General features: G+C 38.6%; 2 protein-coding genes across 2 annotated transcripts; one reads left to right on the top strand and one right to left on the bottom strand.

The window, feature by feature from the left end:
• Positions 1 to 1,290: 1,290 nt before the first annotated feature.
• On the bottom strand, positions 1,291 to 4,431 carry ftr14l (finTRIM family, member 14-like). Its single transcript, XM_061745076.1, has 7 exons — positions 3,860 to 4,431; positions 3,657 to 3,752; positions 3,295 to 3,528; positions 2,996 to 3,155; positions 2,792 to 2,905; positions 2,269 to 2,405; positions 1,291 to 1,949 (listed from the first exon to the last, which is right to left on the bottom strand). The coding sequence occupies exons 1-7, from the start codon at positions 4,256 to 4,258 to the stop codon at positions 1,566 to 1,568; spliced, it is 1,524 nt and encodes a 507-aa protein (XP_061601060.1). The 5' UTR covers positions 4,259 to 4,431; the 3' UTR covers positions 1,291 to 1,565.
• Positions 4,432 to 7,612: 3,181 nt separating this feature from the next.
• Positions 7,613 to 15,487, top strand: si:ch211-198a12.6 (uncharacterized protein LOC563253 homolog). Its single transcript, XM_061745870.1, has 2 exons — positions 7,613 to 7,800; positions 11,964 to 15,487. Exon 2 carries the CDS (start codon positions 12,089 to 12,091, stop codon positions 13,757 to 13,759), a length of 1,671 nt encoding a protein of 556 aa, XP_061601854.1. The 5' UTR covers positions 7,613 to 7,800; positions 11,964 to 12,088; the 3' UTR covers positions 13,760 to 15,487.
• Positions 15,488 to 16,459: the final 972 nt, after the last annotated feature.

Genomic DNA, 16,459 nt, shown 5'->3' with positions numbered 1-16,459 from the left:
AGCCTTAGGCGTGTAGAACTACCACGTGACCCCCTGACTGTTAAACCTGAATTATGGTCTGCGTTAAATCGACGCAGCACTACGCCGTAGGGCGCGCGTGGCCGCGTCCCCTACGCCGTAGGCCAGCGTCGGAGTAACGCGGAACCATAAATCAGCCTTTAGAACGTGTGATGCCCTGGTTTCCTAGCAACGCTATTCATTACCATCAACAGTACACCGAGAAGACGTTTTGCCTTTTCTCAAACATCTTTGAAACTAAGCAAGCCCTTCTAACCATTTACTCTGATAGGCTGGATTATTTTCTTCTTTCAATTGTAGTCAGACAATTCAGTAAGCAAATGCATTTTTGTCAAGCACATAATACATTGGGCAGGAACAATCGTATTTACGAGTGTGTGTGTGTGTGTGTGTGTGTGTGTGTGTGTGTGTGTGTGTGTGTGTGTGTGTGTGTGTGTGTGTGTGTGTGTGTGTGTGTGTGTGTGTGTGTGTGTGTGTGTGTGTGTGTGTGTGAGAGAGAGAGAGAGAGAGAGAGCGAGAGAGAGAGAAGCAAAGACTATCATACAGAACTTGTTACTGCCGCCCTCTGGAGCTTGTGCTTGTTAATGTCACGTTGCCTCTAACCCCCAGGTTATCAAAATCAAGAAAAATGCATGAAGTTTAATTATATTTTTACATTTTTAAATTATTAATATTAACAAAAAAGGGGACTCGAGCCTGGAGCAAATATCTAATCATGATGCATGGTCAGGACCTTGTGAATCTTCTTTGGTAAGTATCAAAGCCCTGTAAGAACCGGTGAAGAGTCTTTTAGTGTTTTTGAAATGTATAGCAACCATGATTGCTGTAAAACCTCTTCATTCTGTAGTTCTTAGTCTCTATTGTAGTCACTGCTCGTTTGATTTCTGTTCACAGACTGGTGTTACTGTTTAGGTCAGGACTAGTGACAGCAAAGTCAAGAGGTGTGATTATATCCTTCTCCAGTTGTAGACCCCATCCTCTTTTTATTTTCTGAATTTTCACTGTATTTTTACATCCAAAGATAGAAGATATTAATTGAATCATTCTTTCCCTCCACTAGAGATATTTTTAAGCTTTTGATTGCAAAGCCAGACTAACTACCCATGTAATTGATTGTCAATCAATGAATGATCAACACTGTAAAGATGAAAATCAGACAATAAATACTGCACACAGTCTAAAAAGTCTCAGCTGCAACTTTATCAGATTTAATGCAACAGAAATTAAACACACCAAGAGTCAACAGTACATTTGGTGATAGTGAAAAATATACATAACTATAAATTAAATGTTACATAAAGGAAATACAATGAAGTGTTTAGAAAATATCAGAACTGGTTATTTTAATATTTTCTTGCTTACAAGTCACATGTATCATATCAATTTCATCAGACCATCAATCAGCAATCGTATCAGTTATAGTTCAAATGTAGAAAAACATATTTTAGAAAAATCTAAAAAACAAACACGATTAAATAATTTACTCACTATCAGGTTTCCGAAAAAAGGTTATGAATGTTACAGGTCTGGATGAAACACTTGATGTTCTACAGTCTTATAGAAGTCCCAAAGCCCCACACGCTGAAAGCAGGATAGAGGGGCTCTGTGAACGTAGTCTGGACTGTGTGCAGAAGCTGCATGCCATTAGAGACACTGTAAAATGCAAGCGTTCCAGTAGCATGGTCCAGGTAGATCCCAATACGGGAGGACACCCGTGCTGGGATGTCTTTATTTTTATTGTTGTGCACAAAGGACACTTTGGAATCGCTGCAGTACAAACTCCAGGACCTGTCATTCCAGCCCAGACTGCAGTCATTGCCATTCCCTTTGCGTCGGATTCCTCTGTAGGTAACCGCAACGTCCACCTCTGTGCCCTTCCAGTCCACTTCCCAGTAACAGCGGGTTCCACTCACGCTCTCCTTGCATAACACCTGGAAGGAAATGAAGATCAGACAGAGATTAACACTTTGCAAGCTTGGGTATTTAGATAACAGTTTACACAACTTCTGCTGAGAAATGTAAACCACTTATTATATAAGTTTACTTATTTACCAATCCTAAAAAAGTAATAATGATTTGAGTAGCGGTTTTCAATAAAATGATGACAAAAGACACAAAAAAAAGGAAATAAATATGATCTCATAAACTGAATTTAAAGATTTCTTCTTAATGATTGGCGCAAACTGTTTCTGGTCATCAGATCACCTTCTCCAAATCTCTATAAGCAATGGGAAGACATTCACTTCTCACCTGTTGCCAATGATCAAATCGATCTGGATGATCAGGGTAGTTCTTGGGTTCGTTTTTCATGGTAGCTGTCTTGTTACCCTCGGAGAGGTGAAGATTGGGGTGGATGGTATTAACATCCAGAGTCAACTGGCAAGAATCTGAACACAGCAGAAAAAAATATTTAATATTTGTTTTTCAGTGGGATATTTCTAATATTTCCTGTCTATTTACATCTTCCCATATGCATGGTCGGACATACAGTATCGTGCCGGATTAGGTGTGGTGAGATGTGTTTTAAAGACGTCCACTGATGAAGGATAAGCAGCAAGACCTGTTTGCTTCAATAATACTGGATTGGAAGTTTGTCTTACAACATGCTGTCAGACCTGTTCTGCCAGCTATTGTGCAAGTTTCAGTCATTTCACTACACAATGCACTCAGCCCCTTGTTAGGCATGGGTACGTCCCATAAGCCAAATAGTGTTAAAGATCTGCACAAGAGTGTGAATACAAGCTCTTCTTCAAGAAACAATCTAATTACTCACATTTCAGGAAGTCTTCTCTCGTCTGTGGTTCTTCTCTGATCCTTGGCTCTAACCTCAGAGTTGATTCTCTACTTGTCTTTGTTTCAGCTTCTTGTGTGATGTACACTTCTTTTACTGGAGAAACAGATTTTTAGCCGATCAAAAAACAGTTTTCATGGGATTGCTTACTGGAATAAGAGAGTAGGTAAAGAGAAATGAGCTCACCTGCTGCGGCTATTTTGCTCATTTCCATCTTGATGTCTTCTTCTATTTGTATTTTCATTGCAGCGATGGCTCTCTTTGAAGCATCAAAAGAGTAATTGGGAGCGACGTTGATGTTGTTTAGGTCTTCATATCCAGAGGGGCCAGACAGAGACTGCCAGCTCTGGTCAAAAACAAGAGGGCAGAGATAAGAGAGAGAGCAGACAGATTCAGCAAATAGCCTCTACTCTCCTTTCTACCGACCCCAATCTTTTGTACAACACGTGATTTTGGTTTGGGTTCTCAGTGTTGATCGGTTTCACCTGTAGAAAGTGTATGTGATCATCGGTGTGTGAGAGCTTCTCCAGGTTGTGGTGCTTCTTCCTCAGCAGAGTGATCTCCTCCTCCATGCGGTCTAGAAGTATCTCACCCCTTGTCACAGTGATCCTTTCATGGGAACGGATCATTTCCTTGGCTTCATTGTACTTCCTCTCTATAGTAAGCAGAAGCTCGGTGAAAATCCGTTCATTCTCCTCTAGGACTGTCTGAGCAGAGTGCTGATAAAGACATGAGAAAAGGGTTACAGGTTGCTGTGACATTGGAAACTACAAAACCTCAATGTCTTGTTTTTATAATTATGCTTTATGGACAACTGTGATTTCAGATAAGCAGATTTTTGTCTTACTTTAACTGATTCGACAGATTGTCTTAGATCCTGCCACTTTTTAATTCTCTGGTCAATCCTGTATTGAGATTTGTGCAGCGTGGTGCCAAGTTGTTTCTGCGTTGACATAATTACACAAGTTGACATAATTACTGCATGGTAATGTTCATAAAAGTTGTTTTTGTTGCTGAAGTTTAGATTAGCCAACTTTGTTTGCCACTTACTTGCTTCTCCGTCCTCTCAGTTCCAGCTGGAACGATGTCGTGGTGTTTGTGTTCATCCATCATGCAGAGAACACAGACTGATGTCTGATCCGTGCGACAAAAAGCCTCCAACAACTTGTCATGCTGTGCACAGACCTTCTCTCTCATCTGACCCGTTGCTTTGACCAGTTTGTGCTTCATCAGGGTAGGGTAGTCATAGTGTGACTGGAGGTGGGCCTCGCAGTAGGATGCCAGACACACCAAGCAGGACTTCTCAGCCTTCTGCTTCCTTGATGTGCAAAAGTCACACAGGACTTCCCCAGGCTTGGCCTTGGCCCTGGTCTGGCTGCTACTAGCCGACCGACGGGATTTATCCAAGCTGCTGTATCTGTCTAAATCCAGAGCACTAGAGCGGGACATTTTCTTACCAGCAGGTTTGATACCAAAATTAAAATCTGCAGATGATTAAGCCGAGCAGCACTCCGATAAATTAAATATACTGCTGAAAAACAGCTGAATTAAAAAAAGAAACACCTCACAAGTAAAAGTAATCAGAATGAAAAAAGAGAATGCGAGTTCTTGATGTTGACAGCTTCAGTGAAACTGTGTGACTGACGCTGTTGTAACAGAATGTTTGCTATGTGGTTCACTCTCATGGTAAAACCGGTATTCCAGGTTGGACATTTAATAGTCAAGGAATGGGGCGTAAATATCTAGAACAAAGAAGGTTCAGATACAGGAGATAAAGGATATATATATATATATATATATATATATATATATATATATATATATATATATATATATATATATATATATATATATATACATACATACATACATACATACATACAGAGAGAGATAGATAGATAGATAGATAGATAGATAGATAGATAGATAGATAGATAGATAGATAGATAGGTAGGTAGATAGATAGATAGATAGATAGATAGATAGATAGATAGATAGATAGATAGATAGATAGATAGATAGATAGATAGATAGATAGATAGATAGATAGATAGATAGATAGATAGATAGATAGATAGATAGATAGATAGATAGATAGATAGATAGATAGATAGATAGATAGATAGATAGATAGATAGATAGATAGATAGATAGATAGATAGATAGATAGATAGATAGATAGATAGTAGGGATGGGCGATATTTTACCGTTGGTAAAAATGATAAATTCCCGTTGATGACGTTTTTGTGTAAAGCTGATTTATGGTTCTGCGTTAAATCGACGCACAACGTACAGGAAGGAAGAAAGAAAGAAAGAAAGAAAGAAAGAAAGAAAGAAAGAAAGAAAGAAAGAAAGAAGAGAAAGAAAGAAAGAAAGAAAGAAAGAAAGAAAGAAAGAAAGAAAGAAAGAAAGAAAGAAAGAAAGAAAGAAAGAAAGAAAGAAAGAAAGAAAGAAAGAAAGAAAGAAAGAAAGAAAGAAAGAAAGAAAGAAAGAAAGAAGGATAAATTCCCGTTGATTACGTTTTTGTATTGGTATTTTTTTTATCGTTATCGGGATAAATGCCAGAAATTATCGTGATACATTTTTTAGTCCATACCGCCCATCCCTAATAGATAGATAGATAGATAGATAGATAGATAGATAGATAGATAGATAGATAGATAGATAGATAGATAGATAGATAGATAGATAGATAGATAGATAGATAGATAGATAGATAGATAGATAGATAGATAGATAGATAGATAGATAGATAGATAGATAGATAGATAGATAGATAGATAGATAGATGAGTAAACAGCACCACCTTGTGGGAATAAATTATAACTACATGGAACAGATATTCCTCTGTTTGGCCCAGACTGCTCTGAATGTGAACTCATGAGGACCCCACCAGAGCACAAACAAAGTCATTTGTTGAGGCATGTGTTTAATAACTTTTTCAGCATCTGTGACAAGGAGCATTAGACAACTTCGATCATTTCTTTTCATTTTTAACTGCTTTAATTCAATCCAACATCAAACGTTTTTGTCATGTCTGAGTCTTCCACACTTTTAGCCAATACTTTTATGTTCTACTAAATGAATATACATTTTCAGTTGGGCTGATAATTTAGGCACTCCTTTCTTTAAAGTAGTTGGTCATTTGAGTGTGTGCTTTTATAATCTCTTCCTAAATATTTGTCTTGACCGTTGTAATTCCTGTAAGGTGACTGTATGTTTTCTGCACTATTTATTTTCCTGTCTGTCAGGGGGAGAGACAGAAAACATGTGAGGTCAATCACAAGTTTTGGTTAGGAAAAAGCTTTGGATATTGGTAAGTGGGCTGCACCTTTCTTAGTGCACAACTACTTAACATAGTAGCTGTGCACCAAGAAATAGGTCAAAGCAATGTTAGGAAAATATCTGGCGTGCATGAGCCCTTGCTGCAGTGTTTATTTGTTTTTTTTTTGGGAGGGGGGTGTATTCTGTCAGACTTGAAGCTAATTATTTTTCTGTCATGCAAGATACTAATAATGATGTAGATGGTTTTAAAAATAGTTCTTTCTAATAATAGTAATAAACATGAGGAAAAAATGACCAAAATCATCACAGATTTATCTCATCAAACTGACCATTACATTATACAATAATAATATTCATACATTCATGTGTAAAACAACTACTTTGCCCTCACAGATTGCATACATTTGACAGCAGCATTTCTTCAAGATGTCAGAGGAGTAAAGTGGCAGAAGGCGATCTCTCCACATGTTTCGGAGCTGCCCAGTGATAGGAAAACTTTGGGAACACATTATTGCATTAACTTCTAAGACAATAGGATGCCAAATTGAGCAGAACCCTTTTGTTTTGGGGGGATATAAGCTCTGTTAACGTGGACACAGGACACTTATAAGAAATTCTTCATTTTACTTGCCAGCACAGCAGGGAAAAAACTTAGTTGTTGTTTTTTTTAATTTTTAAATTACGTTATTTGTAAATTTATTTATTGGGGAAAAGGGGCAGATTAAATAAGATTCTTCTTCTTTCTGCTCCCTTTCATTCACAATTTAGGAACGTTTGTGTTTGTATTGAATTGTTTGTTGTTTTATTTTTGAATGAAATAAAGAATAAATTAAATTAAAAAAAACTACTTTACAATTTAAATTGACAGTACAGGAGTGTCTCAGAAAATTAGAATATTGTGATAAAGTTCTTTATTTTCTGTAATGCAAATAAAAAAAACAAAAATGTCATACATTCTGGATTCATTACAAATCAACTGAAATATTGCAAGTCTTTTATTATTTTAATATTGCTGATTATGGTTTACAGTTTAAGATTAAGATTCCCAGAATATTCTAATTTTTTTAGATAGGATATTTGAGTTTTCTTAAGCTGTAAACCATGATCAGCAATATTAAAATAATAAAAGGCTTGCAAAATTTCAGTTGATTTGTAATGAATCCAGAATGTATGACATTTTTGTTTTTGTAATTGCATTACAGAAAATCACAATATTCTAATTTTCTGAGACAGTCCTGCATACGAGAACGGACTTGTTTTGGGTTTTTGTAGCATTGTTTCATGACTCCGAGCCTACAGGGGGAGATGTCAGTTTCCGTGCTGGATTGGAATAACAATAGTTCCTTTCGCTAAAAGGGCTGATTTATGGTTCCGCGTTACAGCCTACGCCGTAAGGTACGCGGCGACGCCCACCTTAGGACGTAGGCTCTGCGTCGATGTGACGCGGAAGCATAAATCAGGCTTAAAGTGCGTCGGTGGTCCAACGTTGGCGCCAGATGAGCTGTGGCGCCAGCGACCAGCTGCACACACAGGCAGGCAGGGCGGGTGAGAGAGCTAGAGGAAGACAGGGAGAGAGAGAGAGAGAGACACGGCAGTCTGACCAGCCTCACTACCGCAAACTGCAAAGCTTCACATCGGAGTTTCACTCTCACAATCTCGCCGCCTTACTTTTCTCCACGGTAGTCAGAAAGTACAAAGACACAGAGGTGGGTGTTTGCGTGCAAGAATTTCTTACACTTATTGGCATTGTTGATCTTTAACAACCATGTAAATGTAACTTAATCTTGTCATTGTTAGCAGCATTATTCATACTAGATTATTCACGCAGAGACGAATGTGATCTTAGTGGCGGTGATCATGTGGCAATATTAACACGGGTATCCGTCAATAGTTTATAACTTTGTGATGGAGAGATGCAGGCCTTGACCTGCAATCCTGTGATAGGATGTCCTAGGAGAGCAAACATGCACGGAAATGTACTTTAACAAATCCGTCCAAGCCTGAAACCAACCTAAATTATACCTTTTTAATTAATATAAGACGCGTCCGGGGTTAATTGTGCAACTCCCTCCGCAGAAGTCCGCGTTTATCTCCCACTGCGGGTTAAAAACCCGCGGATGGATGGTTTTAGGGGAGTATTTAACATGAAATGAGGGGGGGGGGGGACTCGTATGTGCAGCCGTAGCCGCTTTAGCATGCTGAGTAGCCGGATCGTAGCTCGCCATCGTGGCTAGGTAGCAGGACATGTAGCCGCTAACACGAGCAGGGCCGCCATTGAGGTCGTGTGTGTGCTGGTGGAGGCTGATTTATGGTCCCGCGTTACAGCGACGCAGATCGTACGCCGTAGGGTACGGCGTAGGCTCCGCGTTACAGCGACGCAGAGGCTGCGTCGCTCTAACGCACAACCGTGAATCCAGGCTTAAGTCGCAGCGCGGAGCTGCGCCCTAAAACCCTCCTCAAACCTCCACTGCGCCAGTAATTCCAACTTTAAAGGTTTCAGACTGAATTTGCTCCTAAATTCCAATCTTTTTTGTGGTTTTCGTGTAAGTAAAACCCATTCCTTCCCGGGTTTTTTTATTTTTTTCTCCTCGGGACAGCAACTTTCCTCTCCGCGGTTAGCCATCTTTGTTTCAGCTAACGACGTCCTCTTTGGGAATAAACGCCGCCAAACCCGTCGAAATCCAACCTTTGCAACCTCGCCCTTATTCCCACCTGTACCTTACACGTGTATTCCCCCCACGTCGGGGTTGGTGTTATTCAGAGTTATGGGTTTATGTCACTGCTGTGTGTCTCGGCGGAAGCTAGCGGGCAGCCATTTTAGAGCAGCGTGAAGTGAGCTAACAGCAGCACAAGATGGCCCGGCTCTCCCCGCTCTGCGGGCTCTGCCGGGGCTCACCCTCCGTCACTGCGACCATTACCGCCTCTGGTTTCTCTTAGAGCTAGTTAGCTGCTAGAGCCCAGCCATCCAGCCGGCTAACGTTAATTAGTGTGGCAGCAGCGGCTCGTCCCGGCTAACTAGCGGCTATAATAGCTGCTGTAGCCGCTGAGCCTAGCGCCGTCAGGTGCTGGAACAACCACAGCCCAATGCTGCTGCTGCTGCCCGTCCTTCACGGGCAGAGCTGTTTAACTACTCACTAGGGTTGCCAACCTCCCTTGAAAAACTGAAGCGTCCCGTATTTATAAACTACAGTATGTGTCCGTATTGAGCTGAAAAGGGACGCACTTTGTCCCGTATTAGAAAAGAAATAGTCATAAAATGCCAATGGAAAATGGCATTGAGCTGTTGAGTTCATAAGTTATTATTATTTTAATTTATTAACATACAGTGCAAACAACGTCAAAAGACATCAGTTTGTGTGTGTTTATGTGTAAATAAGGTGATGAAAGTAGATACATAAATTGACATATTAATTCGAGAGAAAATAAGTTAAACAAATAAATAATTATCATATAGAGTTGTGTAGAACGATATAATATAAATATAGCATAATAATATAGTAATATCCTAATATAACATCATTTTTATAAAATATTATAACATATAACCAAATGATATCACCATAGTATTATATATAATAATACTATAGTTAACATCCCATGAGATTTCATAACTTAATATAATAATACACTATGAAACAATATATCATGATAATGCCAGGAATGATTATTAAAGTTAGAATTGGTAGTTTATGTATTGCATTGAGCTGTTGAGTTCATAAGTTATTATTATTTTTTAAATTTATTAACATGCAGTGCAAACAACGATAAAAGACGACATCAGTTTTTGTGTGTGTGTGTAAATAAGGTGATGGAAGTAGATGCATAAATTGACAATATTAATTCAAGAGTAATAAGTTAAACAAATAAATTATTATCATATAGAGTGGTGTAGCACGATATAATATAAATTTAGCATGATAATATAGTAATATCTGAATATAAAATAATTGTATAAAATATTATAACATATAACCAAATGATATCACCATACTATTATATATATAATAATACTATAGTTTAACATCCCATAAGATTTCATAACTTAATATAATAATACACTATGAAACAATGTATCATGATAATGCCAGGAATGATTATTAGAGTTAGAATTGGTAGTTTATGTATTGCAATGAGGGGTTGAGTTCATAAGTTATTTTTTACTGTTTTTCTACAACTGTAGCCTACAGTCATGGCCTTTGAGGCACAAATATGTTTACAAGTTTTCTACAGACTTTCTGTTTGCACTTTTGTTATTGCACTAAAAATGTGCACTATTACAGAATGGATGTTCTGCTTTCTTTCTATTGTTTTATAATACAATTTTAAGTTGAGCAGAACATGTTTATGTTTAAGAAAGATACTTATTTTATTCAGTTTATTTTGTTATTTTGTATTAAAGTGAATTGCTGGAAAATAATTTGTTTTCCATGTGTTCATGGCATTCAAAAATATGCATATCTACAGGACTGTCTCAGAAAATTAGAATATTGTGATTTTCTGTAATGCAATTACAAAAACAAAAATGTCATACATTCTGGATTCATTACAAATCAACTGACATTTTGCAAGCCTATATGCAATATGCTATCTCAAAAAATTAGAATATTCTGGGAATCTTAAACTGTAAGCCATAATCAGCAATAGTAAAATAATAAAGGCTTGCAATATTTCAGTTGATTTGTAATGAATACAGAATGTATGACATTTTTGTCTTTTTAATTGCATTACAGAAAATAAAGAACTTTATCACAATATTCTAATTTTCTGAGACAGTCCTGTAATTCAATTCAGGTTCGAGTCAAATAGTTGAAAAATCGTTTCACTCACAAAAAAGGGGCTAAACAAATTCACCAGGCCAGGAAAGGTGAAGGCAATCGGGTTGGCCGGCCCTGCCGATGAGGTGTCCCTTATTTATTTTTCAGGGAGTTGGCAACCCTACAACTAAGAGACCTGCGCAGGCGGTTTAGGTCTGTCGCTCGCATTGGCTTGCGGATTGAGTTTAAACGTGGAGCTTGATCGTGATGTTCAATTTTCTTATTATCAAATACTTTTAGCTGATGAAGTTTGTCCTGTGCGCTAACATGTTTGGCTAATGTATTAATTAGCTTGCTAAGTAGTTTGTTATTGTTTAAGTAACTTGAATTTTGTCATGTTGGAGCTACAATTGAATTGGGTGTGAATTTAAAAAAACAAACATCTACTAGTTAATCTGTCCCTACGTGTATTATACTGTCTTTAAACTTTGGCCAGTGACAGCATTGGTATAACGTTTTCTTATTTTGTAGGGTCTTCTTTTTATGTAGGACTTTAAATGAATGCACATGTTAATTTGATCAAATGGATTTAATATATTCTTAATAAATTTGTGATCTGTTTTGTAATTTCCTACAGAAGTTAATGGTTGTTAGGTTTCTCATGAACATGCCATTTATACAGTTCTGATGCAGGAGGGGCAAAGTTTAACATGCACTTCTTAGTTTGGTTTATTTTTTTCCCACAGCATGACTTATTAGGTAAAAATGGGGTGCATGTAACTTTTTACAGATGGGATATGAATTATAGATGGGTTTCTTACCTCTATATACTTGGAAGTCAAATGATGACTATTGAGTTAATTTACCCTTTTTTTCATCTTTCTTTTTGAATTAGATTTACTGTGTATGTAGTTGTAAGAACTATCTTCTATTTGGGGTGGCTAATTAAAATGTTTGGGCATGTACAAAGTTTCAGAATTGACAAATACTGATTGGTAGCCCCATTTAGAAGATTGTGTGAATGATATTACAGCATTCCAATTGATTACAATTAACATCGGGTGATTATTCTTTCCTCTGTTTTTTTTTTCTTTTTTTTTAATCCTCTTTTGCAGATCTGGTCAGTGACAAGAGCACCAGCGAGCCCACGACAAAGCCTGATCTTCATAAACCCCCATTTCCTCCTTTTAAGTTCTCATCCGGCGGCAAAACGGAGGTCGCAGGGCTGGAGTGTGTGCTCATGGCCGAGTCAGAGACTGAATGTGACACACCCGGCCTTGACACGCTTGGGTCGGAGTGTGTCATAGCCCACAGTCATGTCGACCTTCATTATGGAGCAGAAACGGAGATCATGACGGAGGAAAAGCGTGGATTGGAGCTGGAGATCCACGGCTCAGATTTAAAGATTCAGGGACTGGGGGGAGATCTTGGTTCTGTAGCTTGTGTGGATGCAATAGTAGCTGAGACAGACCATGATTACATCAAGGTGGAACATGGTGATATGCACTGTTTCACAGGAGCAGAAATCAAGACATCGGGAGGTGAGCACCTGCTAGGAGAGGTACTGCTTAAGACGGATGGCGAGCATGTGGTTAAAGTTGAATCTGATCATGGTGGGGAGTTGACAGTGGAGTCTGAGAATGGAGTGATCATACACGAGGCCCATGGCTTGCAGTGCAACGAATGTGGGGAGATTTTTGGCAGCATAGCAGATCTCCACCAACACTTTGAGATTCACAAAGACCTCAACCCTTACATCTGCGTGCACTGTGGTGAGAGCTTTGCTGTAGAGGCCAGCCTCAAGCAACACATGAAAATTCACATGAAGGAAATGCCGTATGTTCCCCCCGGAGTTGAGATCATGGGTAAAGATGTTATTGACGCCTTCAGCCTCAAGTCTCATCAGATGATTCATTTGCCTGACAAGCCACACAGGTGCTCAGAGTGTGGTAAGTGCTTTGCAGCAGCCATCACCCTGAGAGAACACATGAAGATGCATTCTGAGGATAAGCCATATAAGTGTACTCAATGCAGAAAGAGCTTTGTCCGCAGAAGACATTTGAAAAAGCACCAGGAGGTCCACGCTCGTGAGAAGCCATATACCTGTGGCCAGTGTGGCAGAGGCTTTGCTACAACCTCCAACCTGAAGCAGCACCAGAAGACCCACGCTGCAGTCGTGCTCGGAGACAAGCCCCACCGGTGTGCACAATGTGGAAAGTGTTTTACGGCTCTAGCTACTCTGAGAGAGCACCAGAGGATCCATTCGGGTGAGAAGCCATACAAATGCAATATGTGCAGGAAGAGTTTTGTCCGCAAACGTCACCTGAAGAAGCACCAGCAGGTTCATGCCGGAGGGAAGCCGTACACCTGCAGACATTGCAACAAGGGCTTCAATCACTCCTCATCCCTGTCTCGCCACCACAAAACCCACCTGCAGAATCCTGTGTTTTCTCCACCTCAGCCTGGGAAAACCTTCACTTTTGGTACACCCCCGAAGCAGAGGGTACACGAGCAGGGCGACAAACCATACGTGTGCCACCACTGTAGTAAGGGCTTCAATCACTCATCCTCCCTGTCACGGCACCAAAGAGTCCACTCAGAGGGAAAGAGTTACAACTGTGGTCACTGTGGCAAAATATTTAATCACTCATCCTCTCTCGCAAGGCATCAGAGAGTTCACTTGGAAAACAAACAGCAAGCGCAGCCAGAATCAGCGCAGCCGCAATCGCAGCAGTACAGCCCCATGCCCTCACCGAAAGGTTTCCCCAACAACGCCTTCCCAAAGCAGCACATCCTGTCACCTGAAAAACCATACAGGTGCTCCCAGTGTGGAAAAGGCTTTAACCATTCTTCTTCCCTGTCCAGACACCACCGGACCCATGTAGATCAGCAAGCACCCTGTCCCATGTAAGTGGCCACATTCCCCATCCACCCCTAGTTTCTGTCCTGCAAGTCGTCTTTTCATTGATATTGCCTCTCAGATGCATATAGATATTGCAACAGGTCAACTTCTACAGACCAAGAGGTCATGTCAGCACATTACTCTGGTCGAGTTGAGCAGCTGGGAATAAACAGTTGATGCAAAAGTCTTCAAAAGGAAGTGGATGGCCTGAGAGGACTGGGCAACAGAGAACTGAAACCAGGGCTTTTTGCTTGATTTCAAGAAGGCATAGTAGATTGTGAAGGAACCTATCCATATTTGTGATTGTGCTTCACTTGTTCCAGGCCCCCATACAATGTTTAAACAAACAAAAAAATGAATATATATATATTTTGAAGATCTCAATGAAAACAATGTTACTTGGGGTTGATATGCTTCACTGTGGTCTTTTTTGATAGATCTTCATGTAAGCACATTTGCTTTAAGCTGTTTTATTCAAAACTACAAATACAATTAGCGACCATGAACTGTCTCAGTCGATTTAACTTTTTTTCACCTCCATAATCCACGTGAAGCTAATTTCAGAAATTTTATGTAAATACTTTCAATTTTCTTTTTTGTATATGTATAGGTGACTAGTGTGCTGTTCCAAAAGATGACATTTTTGATAGTAAGATCCACTTTGTCTCCATTTTCTTTTTTCTCCTTTTATGACTTTAATTTGTTTTAGTGTTGGAGATGAAATGTTGTGGCTGTTCCATGCAGTTGGATTTTGAACCCAGGCTCCATCAGACATGAGCTGTCTTGTATATTTATGAGGGTTTTTTTTCTTTTTTTTTTGTATGTCTATGATGGTTTAGCACTGTTGCATAGACTGTACAGAGAGCAATACTGGCTGACACCCTGAGTCTACTATGACATGCAATTTAGCTATAAGAAAATGCATAATAGAAAATAAAAAAAGCCCCACTGGGTAGCATATTTCCTCACAACTTGTGTCATTATTTACCGCTGGTTTCTACTGCACCCAAGTCCAAAAATGTACATTACATACTATTATGATACTTTGCTTTGGAGACAAATTACCTGTGTATAGAAAATGGGTAACTCTTATAGTTGAGCTGCAAGCTACTATTCAAACTAAAATAAAAAGGTTGTGTATACTAAAAGATTACATGAGAATCTCATTTTACAAGAATTTTGTGAAGTCCAGTGAATTGCGCTCTACTGTTTTGTGTAAAATATCTTTTACAAACTATTTTTTTAGACATGGCGTGGGTTATATGAAAGGGAATGAGAGAGGCAGTTTTACGAGTGATAATTTTGGTGAGCAATCTTTTCCTTTTTTATTTGGATAACAGTTGTGCTTCAGACTGTAGCATAGGTTTCTTCCTTGTGTTAGATAGGTGCCTTACTGCATGCTATGTAAAAAATGTATGCCGAGATGTTATTTGAGAAGCGTTAGAATTTTCAGGAGTTTAGTTCTTGCTCATACTTGCCCTACATTTTAATTTGATGTCACTAATACCTTTCGCTTTTTTTTTTTTTTTTTTTTTTTTTTTTTTTTTTGCTTTTGTGTATATTACCATGTGTTTACACTGTTACGACCATATTGTTTATCCCCTTTTTGATTTTTGTCAATGGCCTCATTGTTGAGAAAAAATTGTAAAAGATCCATATAGGCTCAAGGGCAAATCCTGTAACAACTTCCCCATTTGAGTGGCACATATATGGATAAATAAAAGTTGTTGACTCTCATGGTGTTGATCAATGGAGTCCGGAGAAGCAGTCAAGCTCAGCCATTAAATCAGATTGAACGCAAATTTATTAAACTCATTACCTTAACATCTTGGATACTTCCATATGGCATTATTGTAAGGTAGAGTGGGATTTGTGAATGAGGTTTATTCATCAGATTGTCAATGGTGGTTGCTCCATGTACTTTCATAGTTTGTCCACACGGGGGCACTCGTTACCTACATTCAGGTTTTAGTAGGATTTCTTGCAGTTAGAAAAATTTCAAGTGGAGTCATTTAAACCACATCTGTCTGAAGTATTGAAAGTGTTTTAAAGGAAAACCCTTGGGAATCACCTGTGACCAGAGTTAAAAAACAAATGTCTCCTACATTTATATACAGGACTGTCTAAGAAAATTAGAATATTGTGATAAAGTCCTTTATTTTCTGTAATGCTAAAATGTCATACATTCTGGATTCATTACAAATCAACTGAAATATTGCAAGCCTTTTATTATTTTAATATTGCTGATCATGGCTTACAGTTTAAGAAAACTCAAATATCCTATCTCAAAAAATTAGAATATTATGGGAATCTTAAACTGTAAGCCATAATCAGCAATATTAAAATAATAAAAGGCTTGCAATATTTCGGTTGATTTGTAATGAATCCAGAATGTATGACATTTTTGTTTTTTTAATTGCATTACAGAAAATAAAGAACTTTATCACAATATTTTAATTTTCTGAAATAGTCCTGTACACACTGATTAGCATTCCTTTACAGCTGGACACTGGTCATCTGTTGAAGAAAGAGTTTGGGAATTGCAGTTAGGAGCACCCAGGGTATAGGAAAAGGCATTAACATTAAATATATTAGTTTTTTCAGAATTCATCAATTGTATGCAAAATCCTATTTGCACAAGTTCATTTAAACTTTTTTTAGTAGTGTTAGGGCCACTGCTGGTATTAAATATATATTCTTCAATCCACA

This window comes from Cololabis saira, chromosome 17 (genome assembly GCF_033807715.1).
Source record: "Cololabis saira isolate AMF1-May2022 chromosome 17, fColSai1.1, whole genome shotgun sequence".
Lineage (NCBI taxonomy): Eukaryota > Metazoa > Chordata > Actinopteri > Beloniformes > Belonidae > Cololabis > Cololabis saira.
The sequence above is the reverse complement of the archived record's forward strand: the minus strand, read 5'-3'. Positions and strand labels throughout refer to the sequence as shown.

Coding starts and splice junctions, on each gene's coding strand:
- ftr14l (XM_061745076.1), bottom strand. CDS start 4,258: ATGTCCCGCTCTAGTGCTCTGGATTTAGACAGATACAGCAGCTTGGAT. Junction 3,753..3,859: donor CTGAGAGGACGGAGAAGCAA/GTAAGTGGCAAA, acceptor ATGTCAACGCAG/AAACAACTTGGCACCACGCT. Junction 3,529..3,656: donor AATCTGTCGAATCAGTTAAA/GTAAGACAAAAA, acceptor TGTCTTTATCAG/CACTCTGCTCAGACAGTCCT.
- si:ch211-198a12.6 (XM_061745870.1), top strand. CDS start 12,089: ATGGCCGAGTCAGAGACTGAATGTGACACACCCGGCCTTGACACGCTT.